This window comes from Carassius gibelio, chromosome A21, assembly GCF_023724105.1.
Source record: "Carassius gibelio isolate Cgi1373 ecotype wild population from Czech Republic chromosome A21, carGib1.2-hapl.c, whole genome shotgun sequence".
NCBI classification, from domain to species: Eukaryota; Metazoa; Chordata; class Actinopteri; order Cypriniformes; family Cyprinidae; genus Carassius; species Carassius gibelio.
The window spans coordinates 14,716,761-14,731,983 of record NC_068391.1 but is presented as its reverse complement, the minus strand read 5'-3'; the positions used below and the strand labels follow the sequence as shown (position 1 = coordinate 14,731,983).

General features: G+C 38.6%; 1 protein-coding gene across 2 annotated transcripts in view; it reads right to left on the bottom strand.

Moving 5' to 3' along the window:
• LOC127942345 (protein phosphatase 3 catalytic subunit alpha-like) overlaps positions 1-11,879 on the bottom strand; it is a 53,305-nt gene extending 41,426 nt beyond the window's left edge. The window contains exon 1 of one of the 2 annotated variants that reach the window (XM_052538033.1): positions 11,582-11,879. In XM_052538033.1, coding sequence (XP_052393993.1) covers positions 11,582-11,636 — 55 coding nt within the window. In that variant the 5' untranslated portion in view covers positions 11,637-11,879. The remainder of the gene's footprint in view (positions 1-11,581) is intronic. The other variant, XM_052538032.1, reaches the window with a different exon arrangement.
• Positions 11,880-15,223: the final 3,344 nt, after the last annotated feature.

The window sequence follows — 15,223 nt, the reverse complement described above, 5'->3', positions numbered from 1 at the left end:
CATGGACTGCATGGCGCAGAAACTAGACACACCTGGAATCAAATTCAAAAACAGACCACGGGAGAAAGAAACTGAGTCACAGGGGCAAAAACACACATACAGGTCCATAATCCTGACATTTTGCCCCCCTTCCTGGAAGGTGTGTCCTCGCACCACAGGAAACAATAGGAGGAGGCATAGGTGGGAGCTTGGGAGGAGGCTCCGATGGAGGACGGACCCCCGGGAAGGGTCCGGCAGACAGAGACCATGGAGGGAGGATCCAGGAGGAGCTTGGAGCAGGAGGAGTCCAGCTGGACCTAGGCAACAGCCATAATGACAGCCCAAAGTGGAGCAGAGGGTGGGAGGAGCCATGGAGGAGAAATGGCCGCTGACTCCAGGGGGCCGACCAACGGTGGCGGAGCAGGTGGAGGAGGAGCCTGAGGTAGAGAGCCAATGAGCCAGGGTTATACCAAGGATCCGGGGGGCCAGGGTGGAGCCGAAGGCTCTGGTGACCGAGGCGGAGATCCAGGGACCCGCGGCAGAGCCAGAGCAACTGAGGACCAAGGTGGAGCTGGTGCGAAAAAGGAGCCCAACGGAGCTGATGGGACAAAGGGACTAGGTGCAACCAGTAGAGAGGAGTCCAGAGGCGATGGCGGATCAACACTCGACCAAGGCGGAGCTGGAGGCACGAGGGAGCCCGTTGGAGCTGATGGATCTATGGTTGACGGTGGAGGTGAGGGACCTAGGAGCCGAGGTGGAGCCGCTGGGACTACGGGCTGAGGCGGAGTCCGGGCTGAGGAGGCTGGAAGAGGACGTGAGGGAGACTCCAACCATGTCGAAGCTTGAGGATGGCAGTCCCGTGGTCCCCAGATGGTGGGCTGAGGGCAAGCAGAGGAACTGCCAGACAACAGTGGTGGAGGAGGCAGGAGCGGGTAGGAGGGCGGTTATTCGAGGATAAGGCACTGGAGGGCACACTCTAGGAGCAGGTACTGGAGGACACTTTCTAGGAGCGGTTTACAGGAGGATCGGAAGCCCCCTCTGGGCTGGACGAGGAAACCAAGGATGAAGGAGGGCTGGATGGGACTAGCGGAGATGACAGAGAGAGGAGAGGGGGCAGTTCAATTTCCAATTCCGATTCCCAGTCTATCAGATACCCCTCCCCGTTTTGGCACAAACCACGCTCCATACTCAGCTAATCCTCAGCCCTGAAGCAGGGGGCGGAGCTCTACTCTGCGCTCACACCATCCACGGCTGTCTCCCTTGTGGTGGGCACTGTAACCAGCTCTCGCACCTGTTCTGACAGGTTGGGCTCCATATCCGTGGGGACACAGGGGTAAATCCAACATGGCGAACAGGAGGAAGACACATGTACTTGACTGGTAGACCCCACCAAACTGAACTGAAAGGATTAGGGTTTTTAAAGGCAGAATAATGGGGAAAACAGTTTTCGGGGACATGTAACACATGGCGCAAAAACTAAACACACCTGGAATCAAATTAGCAAACCAAAGGAGACAGAAATTGGGTCACAGGGGCAAAAACACACAGACAGGTCCATAATCCTGACAGCAAATCATAGTGAAAAACTTAAAATTAACATAACATATACAATAAGCTGATCTGCTTCAAAATAAAGTTTGTAATGTTGTGATTAACCTTTTAGAAGGCTGGTTTAGCTCATCATTTGACTCTTTAACAAAGTTTTTTTTTTTTCTCCTATGGACAAATATAGCTGAAAATCCAGCAGGAAAAAAAGGCTTAAATCATTACCCAAAACACTCTAAAACAATCAAACAGCTTGTTTTTCTTTTTTTCCTCCAGCAGGGATGTATGTCACGGAGTCACAGTGCATTGTGGGATTTCAAACTTTGCAAAAGGCAAACAAAGCTGGTTTTATGCTTAAAATCAATTAGACAGATTATATGGCGCGCCTTAAATGCTGCCTAGATAAGCAACTGAGCAGGTATTAAAACGGAGCTATAGTCTCTTCACAAATGCAGTAGAAACCTAGTGTAGCTCTTCATTTTCTCAAGATGTCATTCAAGCTTCACTTTCATTAGATGTGAAATCTTGTCTGTGTATCAGACTCTGTGACTCTACATTCCTCAATGGATGAGTCTATTGTGGTTTCACTTCATCTTATGTTCATCTTAACAAGCTCTGTTACGGTTGCCTGTCTTCATGACTGTCTCACATTGTGCAGTCGACGGCTCTATTACACTGAGCAGATTCTCTCTTCCTCTCTCTCTCCTCATTTGCTCCTGTGGGAAAGTTCTGGATGCCTGTGACTGACAGTAAACCTTTAGCTGAAACCTGAAGGATGTAAACACATAATAGAATCCCCTCTGTGTGTTAGACTATGAAATGGGAATAACCACTACCTGCGTGTGGCAGAATATGCACAACTGCTCCGGTTGTCTCTCTTAGACAATTCATGCATCACCAACAAGCACACCTGGCAGCATAAGAGTTTATATGTCTGTCAATGCCCTTATGTTAACATAAAAGCTTCAGTCTTAGGCCCAGACCACAAACAACTGTGCTAATGCTACTGGAGATTGTCATGGTCAAATTGCCATGCTAAATTGTCACTGCAAGCAACATATATTTAAAATATGTGCTGAATATGCTGACAGAGCTAGCCTCATAATATGGACTTACAAAAATGATATAATATTGTAATATTGTATCACCAAAACCATAAACAAATATTGTGTAGGTGCACACAAACACACACTGAATATTATAGGCATAAAGAACAGGGACAGACATATTCTAAAGTAAAAACATTACATTGCATTTTTATTAAGTGTATTTAAATAATTAACATTTAGATTTAAAAGAATTTGATTTTTATATTTCTGCATAGGCTGTTAAAATAACATCTTGATGAAAGGGGCCATGCAACAGTTTTAACAGTGTTAAAACACTCAAACATGTGACTAAGCTCTGTAAATGAACACATTTGGCACACAAATGGCACAGTTTGTCATTAACGCCATTTGAATATTGAACCACAGCGCTCCAGATGCTACATTTAGTAAGGGAGCATAACACGTATAATTTTGCATAGAATTCAATCCCAAAATGCACTACAACAAGCTAAGATGGTGGGCAAAAAAAAAGTACTATAAATACTGAAAACTGTCAATAAAAATTCCTTGTAATTATTTTACCAAATACACTTTGTGTGTCTATTATGAGTATTAGCTTAGCAACATGCTAATGTCAAATCAGTTACTTTAAGAGCATTTATGTGTGGTTAGGATGCTGTTTAAGTGGCACTTAGTAGTAAGGCAGCCAGCTAGGTTTTGGAATAGAGTTTTTTGTTAACGTGCACAAGGAAACGGAACAACAGATCATTTCTTCTGTATTTTGATACACATCCGAATGTAGCGAATTATCAGAAAACAAAAAAAGTGCATTGAAATAGGTATACTTCCATACTACTTTATATACTGTAGTAGGCAAAAAAACTGCACGCTAAAAGAGTAGAACGTCCAAATTCACATTTGAAAAATAGTAAACAGAAAGTACCTGGAAAACTTCCCACTGAGGTTCTGGAGTTCACATTTGATGGACACTTTACTATGGCATTCATGAATGGCAGTGAAGCAACTTTGACTCTGTTAAAATAATTTATGACTTTATTTAGTGAAATTATTCACTTTTCACCATTACCCATTGTGCATGTTTTGGCCTAACATACTGTGCACTACAGGCTAACAATGTATCTGTCACCATTGGACGACAAGCCGCTAACGTCGCACAGCGGATCTTTTATCAATGTAACATTTCAGGTGTTTCAGAGGTGGCGGAAAGCTGTGGAGCCTGTTAAAAAGTACAGAGAGAAGTGGACATGTTGACAGGACATTATTAATAACTGAAGAAACTGGATTACATAACAGCCTCAACAGTGTCTACCACATTAACTCTAGCAGAATCAACTGCACAGCGTGAAACAGCGCATCTAGGAATCACTTTGGACTAGCGATTCAGATTAACGTCCTCCAGTCCCGACGCCATTGTGTCTGACTTCTGTTGTTTTTTGGATCACAAAAAATAATGCTTATGTCTAAATACAGTAGATCTGGTGAACATAATTGGGAACACTTGTTTTATGAGACTCAAAACACAAGCACCGCTTGTGTCCAAATGCACCAGTGATTCCTGCAACATGCACAGACCTGGACTGTGCCGAGCCTTTATGTGTTTATGGGCTGTGGCAGTGTGGCAGCTTGCAGGCCTGAGCACAACCCATGCATGAAAAGCCAATATGCTGGAGAAGGAAGAGATGAAAGAGATGGAGTTAGTTTGGCTGCCATGCCCTGCTGACTGGTATGAGAATCGGGGGGTGGGGGGGGGGGTGGTAGGGGAATACAATATATATCCAAACAAAATCAAAACAGTGCTTCACTCTGAAACATGCAGCACATATACTTATTTACTGGCAGACCATCAAAATATAAGCTCTGCAGTTTAATGTTTGAAGATTAAGACATGATATTAGTATTGTAATTTTACAGTGTACTGTAAAATAAATGTTTTTATATTTTTATTACATAATGCAATGCATGTCACGATTTTATCATCTGAAACATGCTGCGACTTAAATAATGCAAATGCACATTTGGATTTGTGCCAAATGAGAGAGGTAAACCTGAGCCCAAGTTTACTTGTATAGTGCATTTCCTACACGCCTGTAGTTTCAGTGTATTTTACATTATTTGTTCATGTAATATTGAAATGTGACTCATCTGTGTTGTTTTGTCCCAGTAATATTATTTTGATCCGGTGCGAGTTATAGTCAGGTGCATTTATTTTCTGGAAAATATGGTAAATTGTTATTTATTTATTTATTTTTTGTATAATATAGCATTATTGCAATATATGTCATATTATTTTGTTTGATCTTTACTTAATAATAACTGACAGTAAATATCTTAATATTTTATATTCACATTGAATGGGTCAAAATAGGGAATATAACCTATGAAAACTGAAATGAATAGTTTTCAGCTTTTTAAAATTATTTAGGTTTTTTTAAGCGATTCAATCTAGAAACACAATCTTTCCAAATATAGCTATAACAGTATATATTAAAGTCATCTGTTTAAAAAATAACTGTATTTCTTCACATCACAGTATAAAGTGCAAAAAATACTAATGTTCAATATTATGCAGTCCTAATTTGAAGGGTTTTTATTACTTTTGTATTGAAAGGAACATTGGACACAAACTCATGAAGAGAAATCATGCTAGCTAGAATAAAACCTGTGTCTCCCATGCAAGCACTAAACTACTGCTCAGATCATTAGAACCTTTTTTTTCAGTAGGATGGCTGAGAAATAACAAGAAACTGTGAGTAGAAGAGGAGGGAACTTGACAAGAAGCAAGCCATATTCAAACAATGTGATGATACGAGCATGAACAGAACAGATCAGGACTTTTGAAATGTACTCTCAAAAGTGAAGCAATATACCCCTAAAAATATTCACTGAAATAGCCACTGACTTCCATAGTATGAAAAAAATTAAATGTGAAAATTGAATGGCTATCATCAACCACTTTGGTTACCAACATTCTTCAAACATTCAACATTCTTCAACATCTTCGTTTGTGCTGAACAGAAGAAAGAAACTCAAACAGAAACAACTTGAGGGTGAGTAAATGATTACAGTATTTTCATTTTTGGGTGAATTATCCCTTTCGATGAAAGAGTGATCGCATTAGTAATGTTTGATGTGTGTGAAGGTTTGTGTATTTGTTGAAGCAGGAATACTAGCTTACACTTCATCCACAGACCTGTCACATATACGTACGATTTACAAGCATCCTCATGCGTGGCTCTCCTTCTGTCTCTACTTCTTATCTATCGTATTATTTCTCTCCTCCTCTCTATCACGTCCTGGCTGCCTACTTTAGCCTTCATCCGTCACTTTCTCCTCACGTTCATCATATTGCCTTTTGTCGCCCTCCGGATCCTTTGTCCACCTTTCTCCATGGAAATGTCTTTATGTCTTACACCTCTCCATCCTTCTTACTCACACACACACACACACGCACACCCACACATCCCCCATTCCCTTTTCTGTTTCCCCTGTCCTATTCCTATTCACCTATTCACACCCAACACACACAAAAGAAAATACAACACAATTTGCAGTCAAAATGTATATACAAATATTAAAACAAACATAAACTAATATTTGTTAAAATGAAATGGTAAACAAATACTTTCTGATGGAATAGGTGGTAATTATTGTATTATTTATAAATTACTTTTGTTAATTACATTTTTAAAATATGATTTATTTTTTTAAATCTGTATTAAAAATGGTTTAAATATTTGCCTTTTTTTCTGTGAGTGGACAAATAGCATAACCAATGTACTTCAATGTATAATTTGAAAATAAATCACAAATGTTTTTTGCTATTTGTTTAATTATATATTTGTTTAAAAAAAAAAAAAAAAAAAAAAAAAAAAAAAAATATATATATATATATATATATATATATATATATATATGTATGTATATATATATATATATATATATATATATATATATATATATATATGTATATATATATATATATATATATTTATTTTTTTATTTTTTTTTCAAACAAATTTCAAATTTTTCTGGTAATGTAAAAAGACAACTACATAACCATATGTAGTAGACTGTGTAGCAGCAGTGACTTGGGAAATGTGGTCAAAAACTAATGTCACTGGCTTGTCAAGGACAAAAAATCCCTGCATAAAACAGTAGGTTTGTCGGCAGATGCATATTATTCACTCCCTTATTTTCACAGATCCACAGAAACCTAGTGTTTTTCTTCAACATTATCCTTTGACTGAACATTTGCAGTGAATATTCACATTGGGGTGAATAGGCCTTAAGATTGTTTCATCCGTTCTTTCATCTTTTCTTCTTCATTCCCTCATCTCCCTTCTCTTCTCCATCTCATCAGCAGGCCTCAGGGAAGCATTGTTATGTAAGAGAGCCATGTGAACTGAAACAGTGCTGCAAAGCAATGCTTAAATAATTCACCCACACTACTATATAAAGCCTACATGTACATATCAGTTAAGCAGATCCCCAGCATCCATCCCGCTCCCTCTCAATACTGTCAGTGATTACTCCACCTTACCATCCACCCTCGTGCACCTGCACCCTACCACCGCCTTTTGAATGGCCTCCTTCATCTCCCGAACAGATTTTGCTTTGAGCTTACTGCTCAAACAACAGTTCTGGACGATCACTCAGTGAATAGCCCAAGGGATCACACTAATTCAAAGGAAAAACACAGGCTTATTAACTCATTAAAAATGGATATGATGAATATGGGAAACTGCAACAGCGTGGCCAGAGAAGCTCATGCTGATCGATCAAGAAACCGACGCTTAAATGACAGAGTATTTGTTTAAAACCATTTGTTTGGGTGGATTTCATAAATGCATTCAGTTGCTCAAACCATTAATAATAGGGAACACTGACCCTAAATATACGACACTTTTTGTTTAGACAATATTTATGTGACTGACTCAATAAGACCAGTATTGGAGAAAAAAACTGATCAACTGGTAAGACTGGTCTAAGCAGTTTATGCAACCCACCACAGAACACCATAGCAACTGCATAGCAAATACTCTAAAAACCAATCTAAGAACATCTTAGCAACTGCAATGCCATGGAAACCACAATGCCTCAGCATAACAGCAATGATTATTAAAATTCTGGCCAGTATAAGATGATTTCACGTTATGACCGATAATCGATACAAGGCCGATGTTAAAAATCAATACTAGTTTGTCAAAATAAATGAAAAACAAAACCCTTAAAACTACAACCAATCATTTGAAATGCTACAAATTAATTAAAGCATGACAGTTTAAGGTAACACTTTACAATAGTCTTTTTAAATGAACATTAGTTAATGTTCACTAGCATTGACTAACAATGAACTATATATTTGTTACAGTATTTATGAATCTCTATTAATGTTAGTTAATAAATATTAACCTGTTTGGTGTAAGCGGTTCATGTTAGCACAGGTTCATTAAATATTATTAACAGATATAAGTTTTCATTTAAACATTATTTTAAGACATATTAAGAGTTCATGCTAACTAAGCATTACCCATTTTAATATACGGCATGAAAAATCGATTTATTTTGAGATTTGTTAAAAAGTACATTTAGTAAACAATTCGTGTTTTAAAGATCAGCTTTAAGCGACGGCAAAGGCAGTCTTATTTTAAAAGTGAGTATGCACAATTAAATATCCAATATGGGTCACTACCGATCAATTAAAATCTAATATCAGCCAGCGTTTGATATGGTACTGACATATTGTTCATCTTCAATGAGTTTCTTTCAAACACCACAAACTTTTGTTCCCCCTTTTTCAGAAAATGAAATAATCTTATTTGTTTTTTTAGTTAGAATATGAGGCACTTTGCCACACAATGACATTTTATTTGGCAACATTCCTTACTAGTTTGTAAGTATGACACTGTCAGCTCAACAGCATTGTAACAACACTGATTGTAGTAATCTTCACGTGTCCTTATCAGAACATGATCCAGAGAATCCTCACTCAGCTTTCTTAGTGTCATGAAGGCATCCCAAAGTGAGTGGGCTAGTGGCATCTACACAACAGAATTCAGAGGCGATTCAACACTTGACCTTCCTCCTCTGGGCTTTAAAACCAGGCAATGATTGACATGTTGTATTTTTGAAGAACACTGTCTAGTAACTGCATTATACATTCACTTTCCCTATTACATCCTCCCTAGAAACACATCTATATCAATGTTTTGTTTCTCAGCAAACTATTGTGCAAGTTCATATGTATTATTTTGTTCAGTAATATCACAACTACAGCTTGTGTGATCAACATTATAATTAAACAGCATTCACAGCACCTGCAGAAATTCCCAATTTTGTTTGCTTTAGAGGGGTCTGGGTTTGTTTGGGGCGTTCGAAAATGGTAGACAATGCAATTATAGACAAGGTAATATTAACAGTGTAAAGCAATCACTGCATGTCAATTTGAAATGTTGCAAATTATAAAAAATTAATACAACCATAGAGTAGCCACAACATTCAGATTCTGCAATAAGACAGACGCGAACGAAGCATCGTGACATTCTTAGTCTGTCGGAACATTTCACAGCTGCAAATCTGTAAATGTTTTTCTGCCTTCATACCAGGATCATTAAGACAGATTTATAAGCAAGCTGGAAAGGAGTATGGGAATGTTAACAGTGTGGCTACAATATAATGATTTAGCATACAAAGAGTGATGCTTAGTACAACTCCCATGAGACGAGGCGATAAACAAGCATATCAAAACACTAAATGGAAAGCGCCATAAAATCCATTATGCCAGCACAGAAATGACAGGCCTAACTCTAGTTGCACTTAGTAAATGAGACTCTGCAAATGACACACCATGCAGTGTTTTATGAAATCCTGCTTTGCTGCTGTGGGGATTCTATATGGAGACAAATTCTTTGTTTGTCTCCGGCGTTTGGAGCTGCACACTGCTAAATTTGAATGCTTAGCTAACCTCATCACTGGAATTGTAGATGAGGTTATTTATTGATGCAGTTTGTTTATGATAAAATCCCTTAATTATACATGAGGGGGGGAGAGGAGACAGAAGTATTTCAGAGAATGCCATTACGGCTAAAACAGCCATATCTAAAGTTAAAGTACCTCTATAAAGGAGTCGGTGCGTTGGAGGGGGGGTCACTACTGTGATTCATTACGTGTGCCTATGACTAATGCAACCTTAACTTTTAGAGGGGTCAGATGACTTATATCAAAGCCTGAATTATAATGGGCCTTATCATAAGATTCTGCATTCAAAGGCAGATAATGTTCTGCCAAAAAATGCCCACATAAACAAACCGGGACTGAAACGATCTTCAGGTTGGTATGTGCGATTATGCACAAGATTTATGCTGTACATCAGCCTAACATCTGCTTTTTGTGAGAATCAAATGGGATTTAAACAGTAAATGATGAAAGGATTTTTAGGCGGACTATGTATTTGTTACAAAAAGTGTTTTAAATGCTAATACTATTTATCGAATCAACACAGTAGAAAACACATTTAAATGTGGCCACATTAGCATGCAAATCGAGATATCCTGGAAATTGTTTTCCCGGAAAAGTTCACAAGCCCACTGATTTTTGCAATTCAAATCAATCAGCTAGGCTGAAGTGTTAATTTGTGTAAAAACAAGAAAAATATTAACATTGGCCGTTTACTGTTTTGAAGGGGCTGGAATCCATACATGTATATAGTCTGCGATTCAAACACATATCTTCAAGAATATATCTGTTAGTAATATCACAAATTATATAATACATCCATCTCTGGACCAAAAAGACAAACGTGTCAGACGTGAGAGGAGAAGGGAGGAATCATGAAAGTGCAAATGTGATCCATTAGTTGTCATAGAGGGTCGGAAATGCATCAATGAAAGCCCACAGCACAATAAACTGAAACAATTTAAAATAAATTATGTCTATATTTAAATGCTGAAGCTTTTTCCTGTTTGTTACTGTCAAGATTAAAGGTAAACTAAGTAGATTGTTGTTTACATGTATCTGATCTCATTCATCCAAATAATACTATTGTTTTAGACTTACTGACACCCTTTGGCCTGGATGCATTACATTTTATCACTAAATACTGACAGTAGCAAAGCGTTTTTTTTTTTTTTTTGTTTTTTTTTTCAGGTTTCTCTAAATTTCTCGTTTATTGGCTTGAGTTATGGTTTCGGTTTTTCCATTTCATTCATCTCGGTGGGTCGCACACCTGATGATCCATACCGAAGCTCCGTTTTTATATAATGTCAGTTGTTGTTAGAATTTGCATTTATGCTTTGTAAAGCATCCTGGCAAAAGTATTATTGTAACAGGGTCTGATGGCAGTGGCCTTGGAAGTGGAGACCACACAAAACATCTCGAGACTGTGTATATATATTATGTTAATACTATATTTCACAACGAAAGTGCCATTCACGTTAAACCTTTTTAGTAAAGAGATGACCTATAGCACCTTTCATTAAACACATAAGACCCAGATGCTTGTATTTCGTCTAGGTGGTCACTGCTTTTATGTTCCTATGAATACATGTGAATATTAATGTGCGCTACGTGACCAGTAAATGTGCGAAAATCAATCGGACGCAACGGGGGCGCGACAGTCTTCCAGCTCGATTTACCTGCAGATCGAGGCTTTCCTCCAGAAAGGACACCGCTAAATATGAACTGAAAACCTTATTGCTTCATTGTCTCTGAAGAATATATGAAATGCTGCGTGATGCCACCTAAATCCTGCTGCATCACCGCCTCCACTGAATCTGGTTTATTTAACACATCTCTCCTGCCCGTGACTCAATTAACATCAATCCATCAACTATCTCTTTTCTCGACACCATTCTGTTTAAACATGATCCGACACACATTAATAAAAGCAATCGATCTTAATTAGCTGTGGCAAGATTTTAACCATTAGAACATTAAATAACGGCAAGGCATTCACTGGTCCCAAATTAAAGATGCGGGGCTACACTTACATTTCACTATCCGATCGGTGGAGTTCAAGACCATGTCAGCGTTAGACATCTTCATGGGCAGTGGATGTCTCCAGGCGAATGTGTTTCTCCCTCCTCGCAGAAGAAGCGCTTTATGCTCGGCGTGTTTTCGCGGTGGCGAGATGCGGTTGATGCAGTGGCATCACTCGGATGCTGCTGCTGCCTAGAGAGGGTGGAGGAGGACGAGGCTGCTGCTGCCGCTGCTGAGACTGAGACTGTCGTGAGGGGGAGGATGGAGCTGATGGGGTGGAGGCGGTGGAGAGAAAGGAGAGATCCTTCCAGCGCGTTGCACCACCCCGACATGGCGAAGCGGGGAACTCCCACGCACCCGTGTGTAGGGGCTGCGTGATGCTGCCATCAGGTGGAGGTGAAGGGCTTTCCCGGGAACGCGCAGCTCGCGCTTTGCCATGACTGATAATCATGTTGAAATGCCACTCAGGTCTGTTAGAATGTGTCTCGCATGTGGCATCGTCGCCTTACACGTTTGTAAGGGGAACGGTAAACTTTATTTGTTAAATAAGTTTATGTGCTCTTTTAAATGAGAGTTATATGGATAATGTGTTGCAAAACAGGATTTGGAATTAGCCAAAAACTCCATAAAAATACATTTAACATATACATATTGTTTCGAAATATGGCTGTAGTAAATATGGTTTTGCAATCCTTAAACAAAAGTTGTTATGAATGAAAAAAATAGTTTTAACCAATTACTTCAACAGTCGCCTTGAACAAGTAGATTACTCCTGTCATTTAATTACAGTTTCTTCTGATTTAATTGCACTAAATACTGCATAGGCTTTAAAATAGTTCTATATAAAAAATAGTGGTTTTAACATTTCTAATGTCAAAATGTCTCATGTTAAAATGTGTGTTTTTAATATAACCTTCTCCCTTTAAATACTTCAGTTCAAGAATAATTTATTCAAATGCATATTATTCATTTGAAATAATTAAAGGCAGAATGAATTTGAAATAATTACAAGCAGTTTCATTTTGTTCAAACTGCTGAAAGTTAATATGGGATTAAATATTTCTTTAGCAATCAGAAATGCAATAGAATTAGAGTGATTCATTCTTAATCAAATTAGACTGTTGATGTAATTATTCAATTAATTAATTAATTAATTGCTATTTAAAAAAAACTATACTTATTATATGAGTAACCATAGTAACCAGAGTATCATCTATAATAAAATATAATTTATTACAGTTATTGGTACCTCACATTAAATTGTGATAACTGGTGATAATTGTATAAAAAGTCAATAAACTAAATCACAACTTTTGTAATAGTAAAACATTAAACAGCTAAGGCTAATGGTGACGTGATAATGTGACCGTTAGTAGCATTTATTCTGTTATGTTAAATATAATATTTATATTTTATCTTCCTACAGTTGATTTGAAGAAACCCAAATTCTCAAATGGACACCTAATCTAATATAACAGTAAAATGCCATTAGCTTTATTTTATAGTGCGGTGTTAAAAGGTAGATTTATAGTTACCTTATCTATTCTTTTTTCACATCTAAAATCTACATGTCCCCAGGGAGACACTGAGCAAGAGCTGAACCAACCATGTGCAACAGGCAGTCAGCTTTGAACTGACACTAACGCTGCTTTTTCTTGCTGGTAAAAAACACAGCTGCTGGGAACTCCTTGGTTCAGAGGGCTGAACTGTTTTTGCATTACTACAGTTTTGCAATACCTTATTCTTCCCATAAGGGTCAGGGCAGGCTAAAGTAACGCAAGCACAAACAGCACATTCAGCAGTGCAGTAATATTGTTACCTCATTCAAGTCGATGTATAAACACTGTATTGCTGTTCGAAAAAATACTTTTGCATTTAAAGGTCCCATTTTTCGTGCTTTTCTGAAGCTTTGATTGTGTTTACAGTGTGTAATATAACATGTGTTCATGTTTCGCGTGTAAAAAAACAGTATTTTTCACACAATTCACATCTGTGTACCGCTGTTTTCACCGTCATAAAAACCAGGTGGCAAGGAAGTTGACCGGAAGTTGAAGTCGGCCGGGTGCCACCATCTTGTAGCAGATCTTCACTTGCGTTAGCATCCCATTGACTCTTATTCATTTTGGCGTCACTTTGACAGCGAATAACTTTACATCTTAGGCGTTTAAAGACTCCGTTTGTCCATTATTTATTTCTAAAGATACACGACAATGTATAAAGGGTTCCATTACCTTCTATGTTACATTATGGCCCCGTATAAACAGTTTTTGTAAAAATATGCTAACGATTGCGTCATAACCACTCGACTCTCTGTCACATTACCGTACTGACAGGAGGAGAAGCTCGCAGGCAATTAACTTAATATGGCGTACTGGCGTTACATTTTAAAATACTATACAAAATAATTAATCAGAATACTTACTCCTGCTCACTCACACCAAAGAACTCCGCGCTCAAGCTCGCCGTCTCTGCAAGATTAACGATGGCAGTTTGCACGCACAGCCACTTATAAGATTTACATCTGTCAGACAGGTTGCTGACGTCGTCAAGCCTAGTTTGAGTCTGCGCGTCAGAAACGGAAGTGCTAAAAATAGCTAAAAACGGGCTTCACTTGTCTCAATTGAGTTCCAATGGGGTCGCTGTGTCCATTTCTTTTATGATAAAAATGGGCTGATGACTTCCTTGTTCTTTAAAGCCCCTCCTCCAGAAATACGTAACGAGTTCTGATTGGGCCAGAGGTTCCTGTGTTGTGATTCGACACCAGCTGAGCGCACACTGCCCTCCTGGAAACGTGATTGGGCTAGTTTTGGACTAGTTTTGAGAAGCAAGTGGGCAGGATTTGTTTTGAAAACCTGGCAATCCTGATCTGAACCATAGACAGTAAAAGAACGCACGTGCTGGAGATTTACTTATAATCATAGGAGCGTTTTTACTGACGAGATGCGCATGAAAATCGCATTCGATTTTTTTGCACAGCCCTAACATCTAGTTAACAAAGCTAAACAGCGTTGCCCTTTGTGTAGTAAGTTACAGAAACTGTTAAACGCACCAACTTAAATAATAAATTGCACTTACCGGTTGTGGTCCATAAACAACACCTTCTCCAGACAAAGAGGGAACTGCTCCATCTTTCAAGAATAATCTTTGTGCGAATCCGGCATTAAACTGATTGAGATTGAGGAAGTTGTCCTCAGCAAAATGTGCTGCACATTGTTTTACATGTGGATTATAATTTTCGGGAACCGACTTAAACATAAATTGTAACCATTGATCTCTAAGTACAGCGTCCCTGGGAAGGCCAAACAAAGATGATTGGACTCCGAGATGAAAATAACAGCGTTTCGACGACATGTCGACAAACACAACTCTTCTCCGTCTGAGCACAACAAGACCACACCCCCTGTTTGTGTATTCATGTGGGCGGAGGTTAGTCAAAAAACTGTTTTAGTGACGTCATTACTGCAGGAACTAGAGGGATGTAGTCTAAACGGGTCGTTCGATGTATAGGCGAATTCTGTTAAATAAAATATCTCGCTTGGCATTGAACTTTGAGCTTTAAAATTTTACAGATATTATTTATACTCTAACAACAACATTACACACAAACTAAAGTTTAAAACATGGGATCACGAAGAAGGGGACCTTTAAGTACA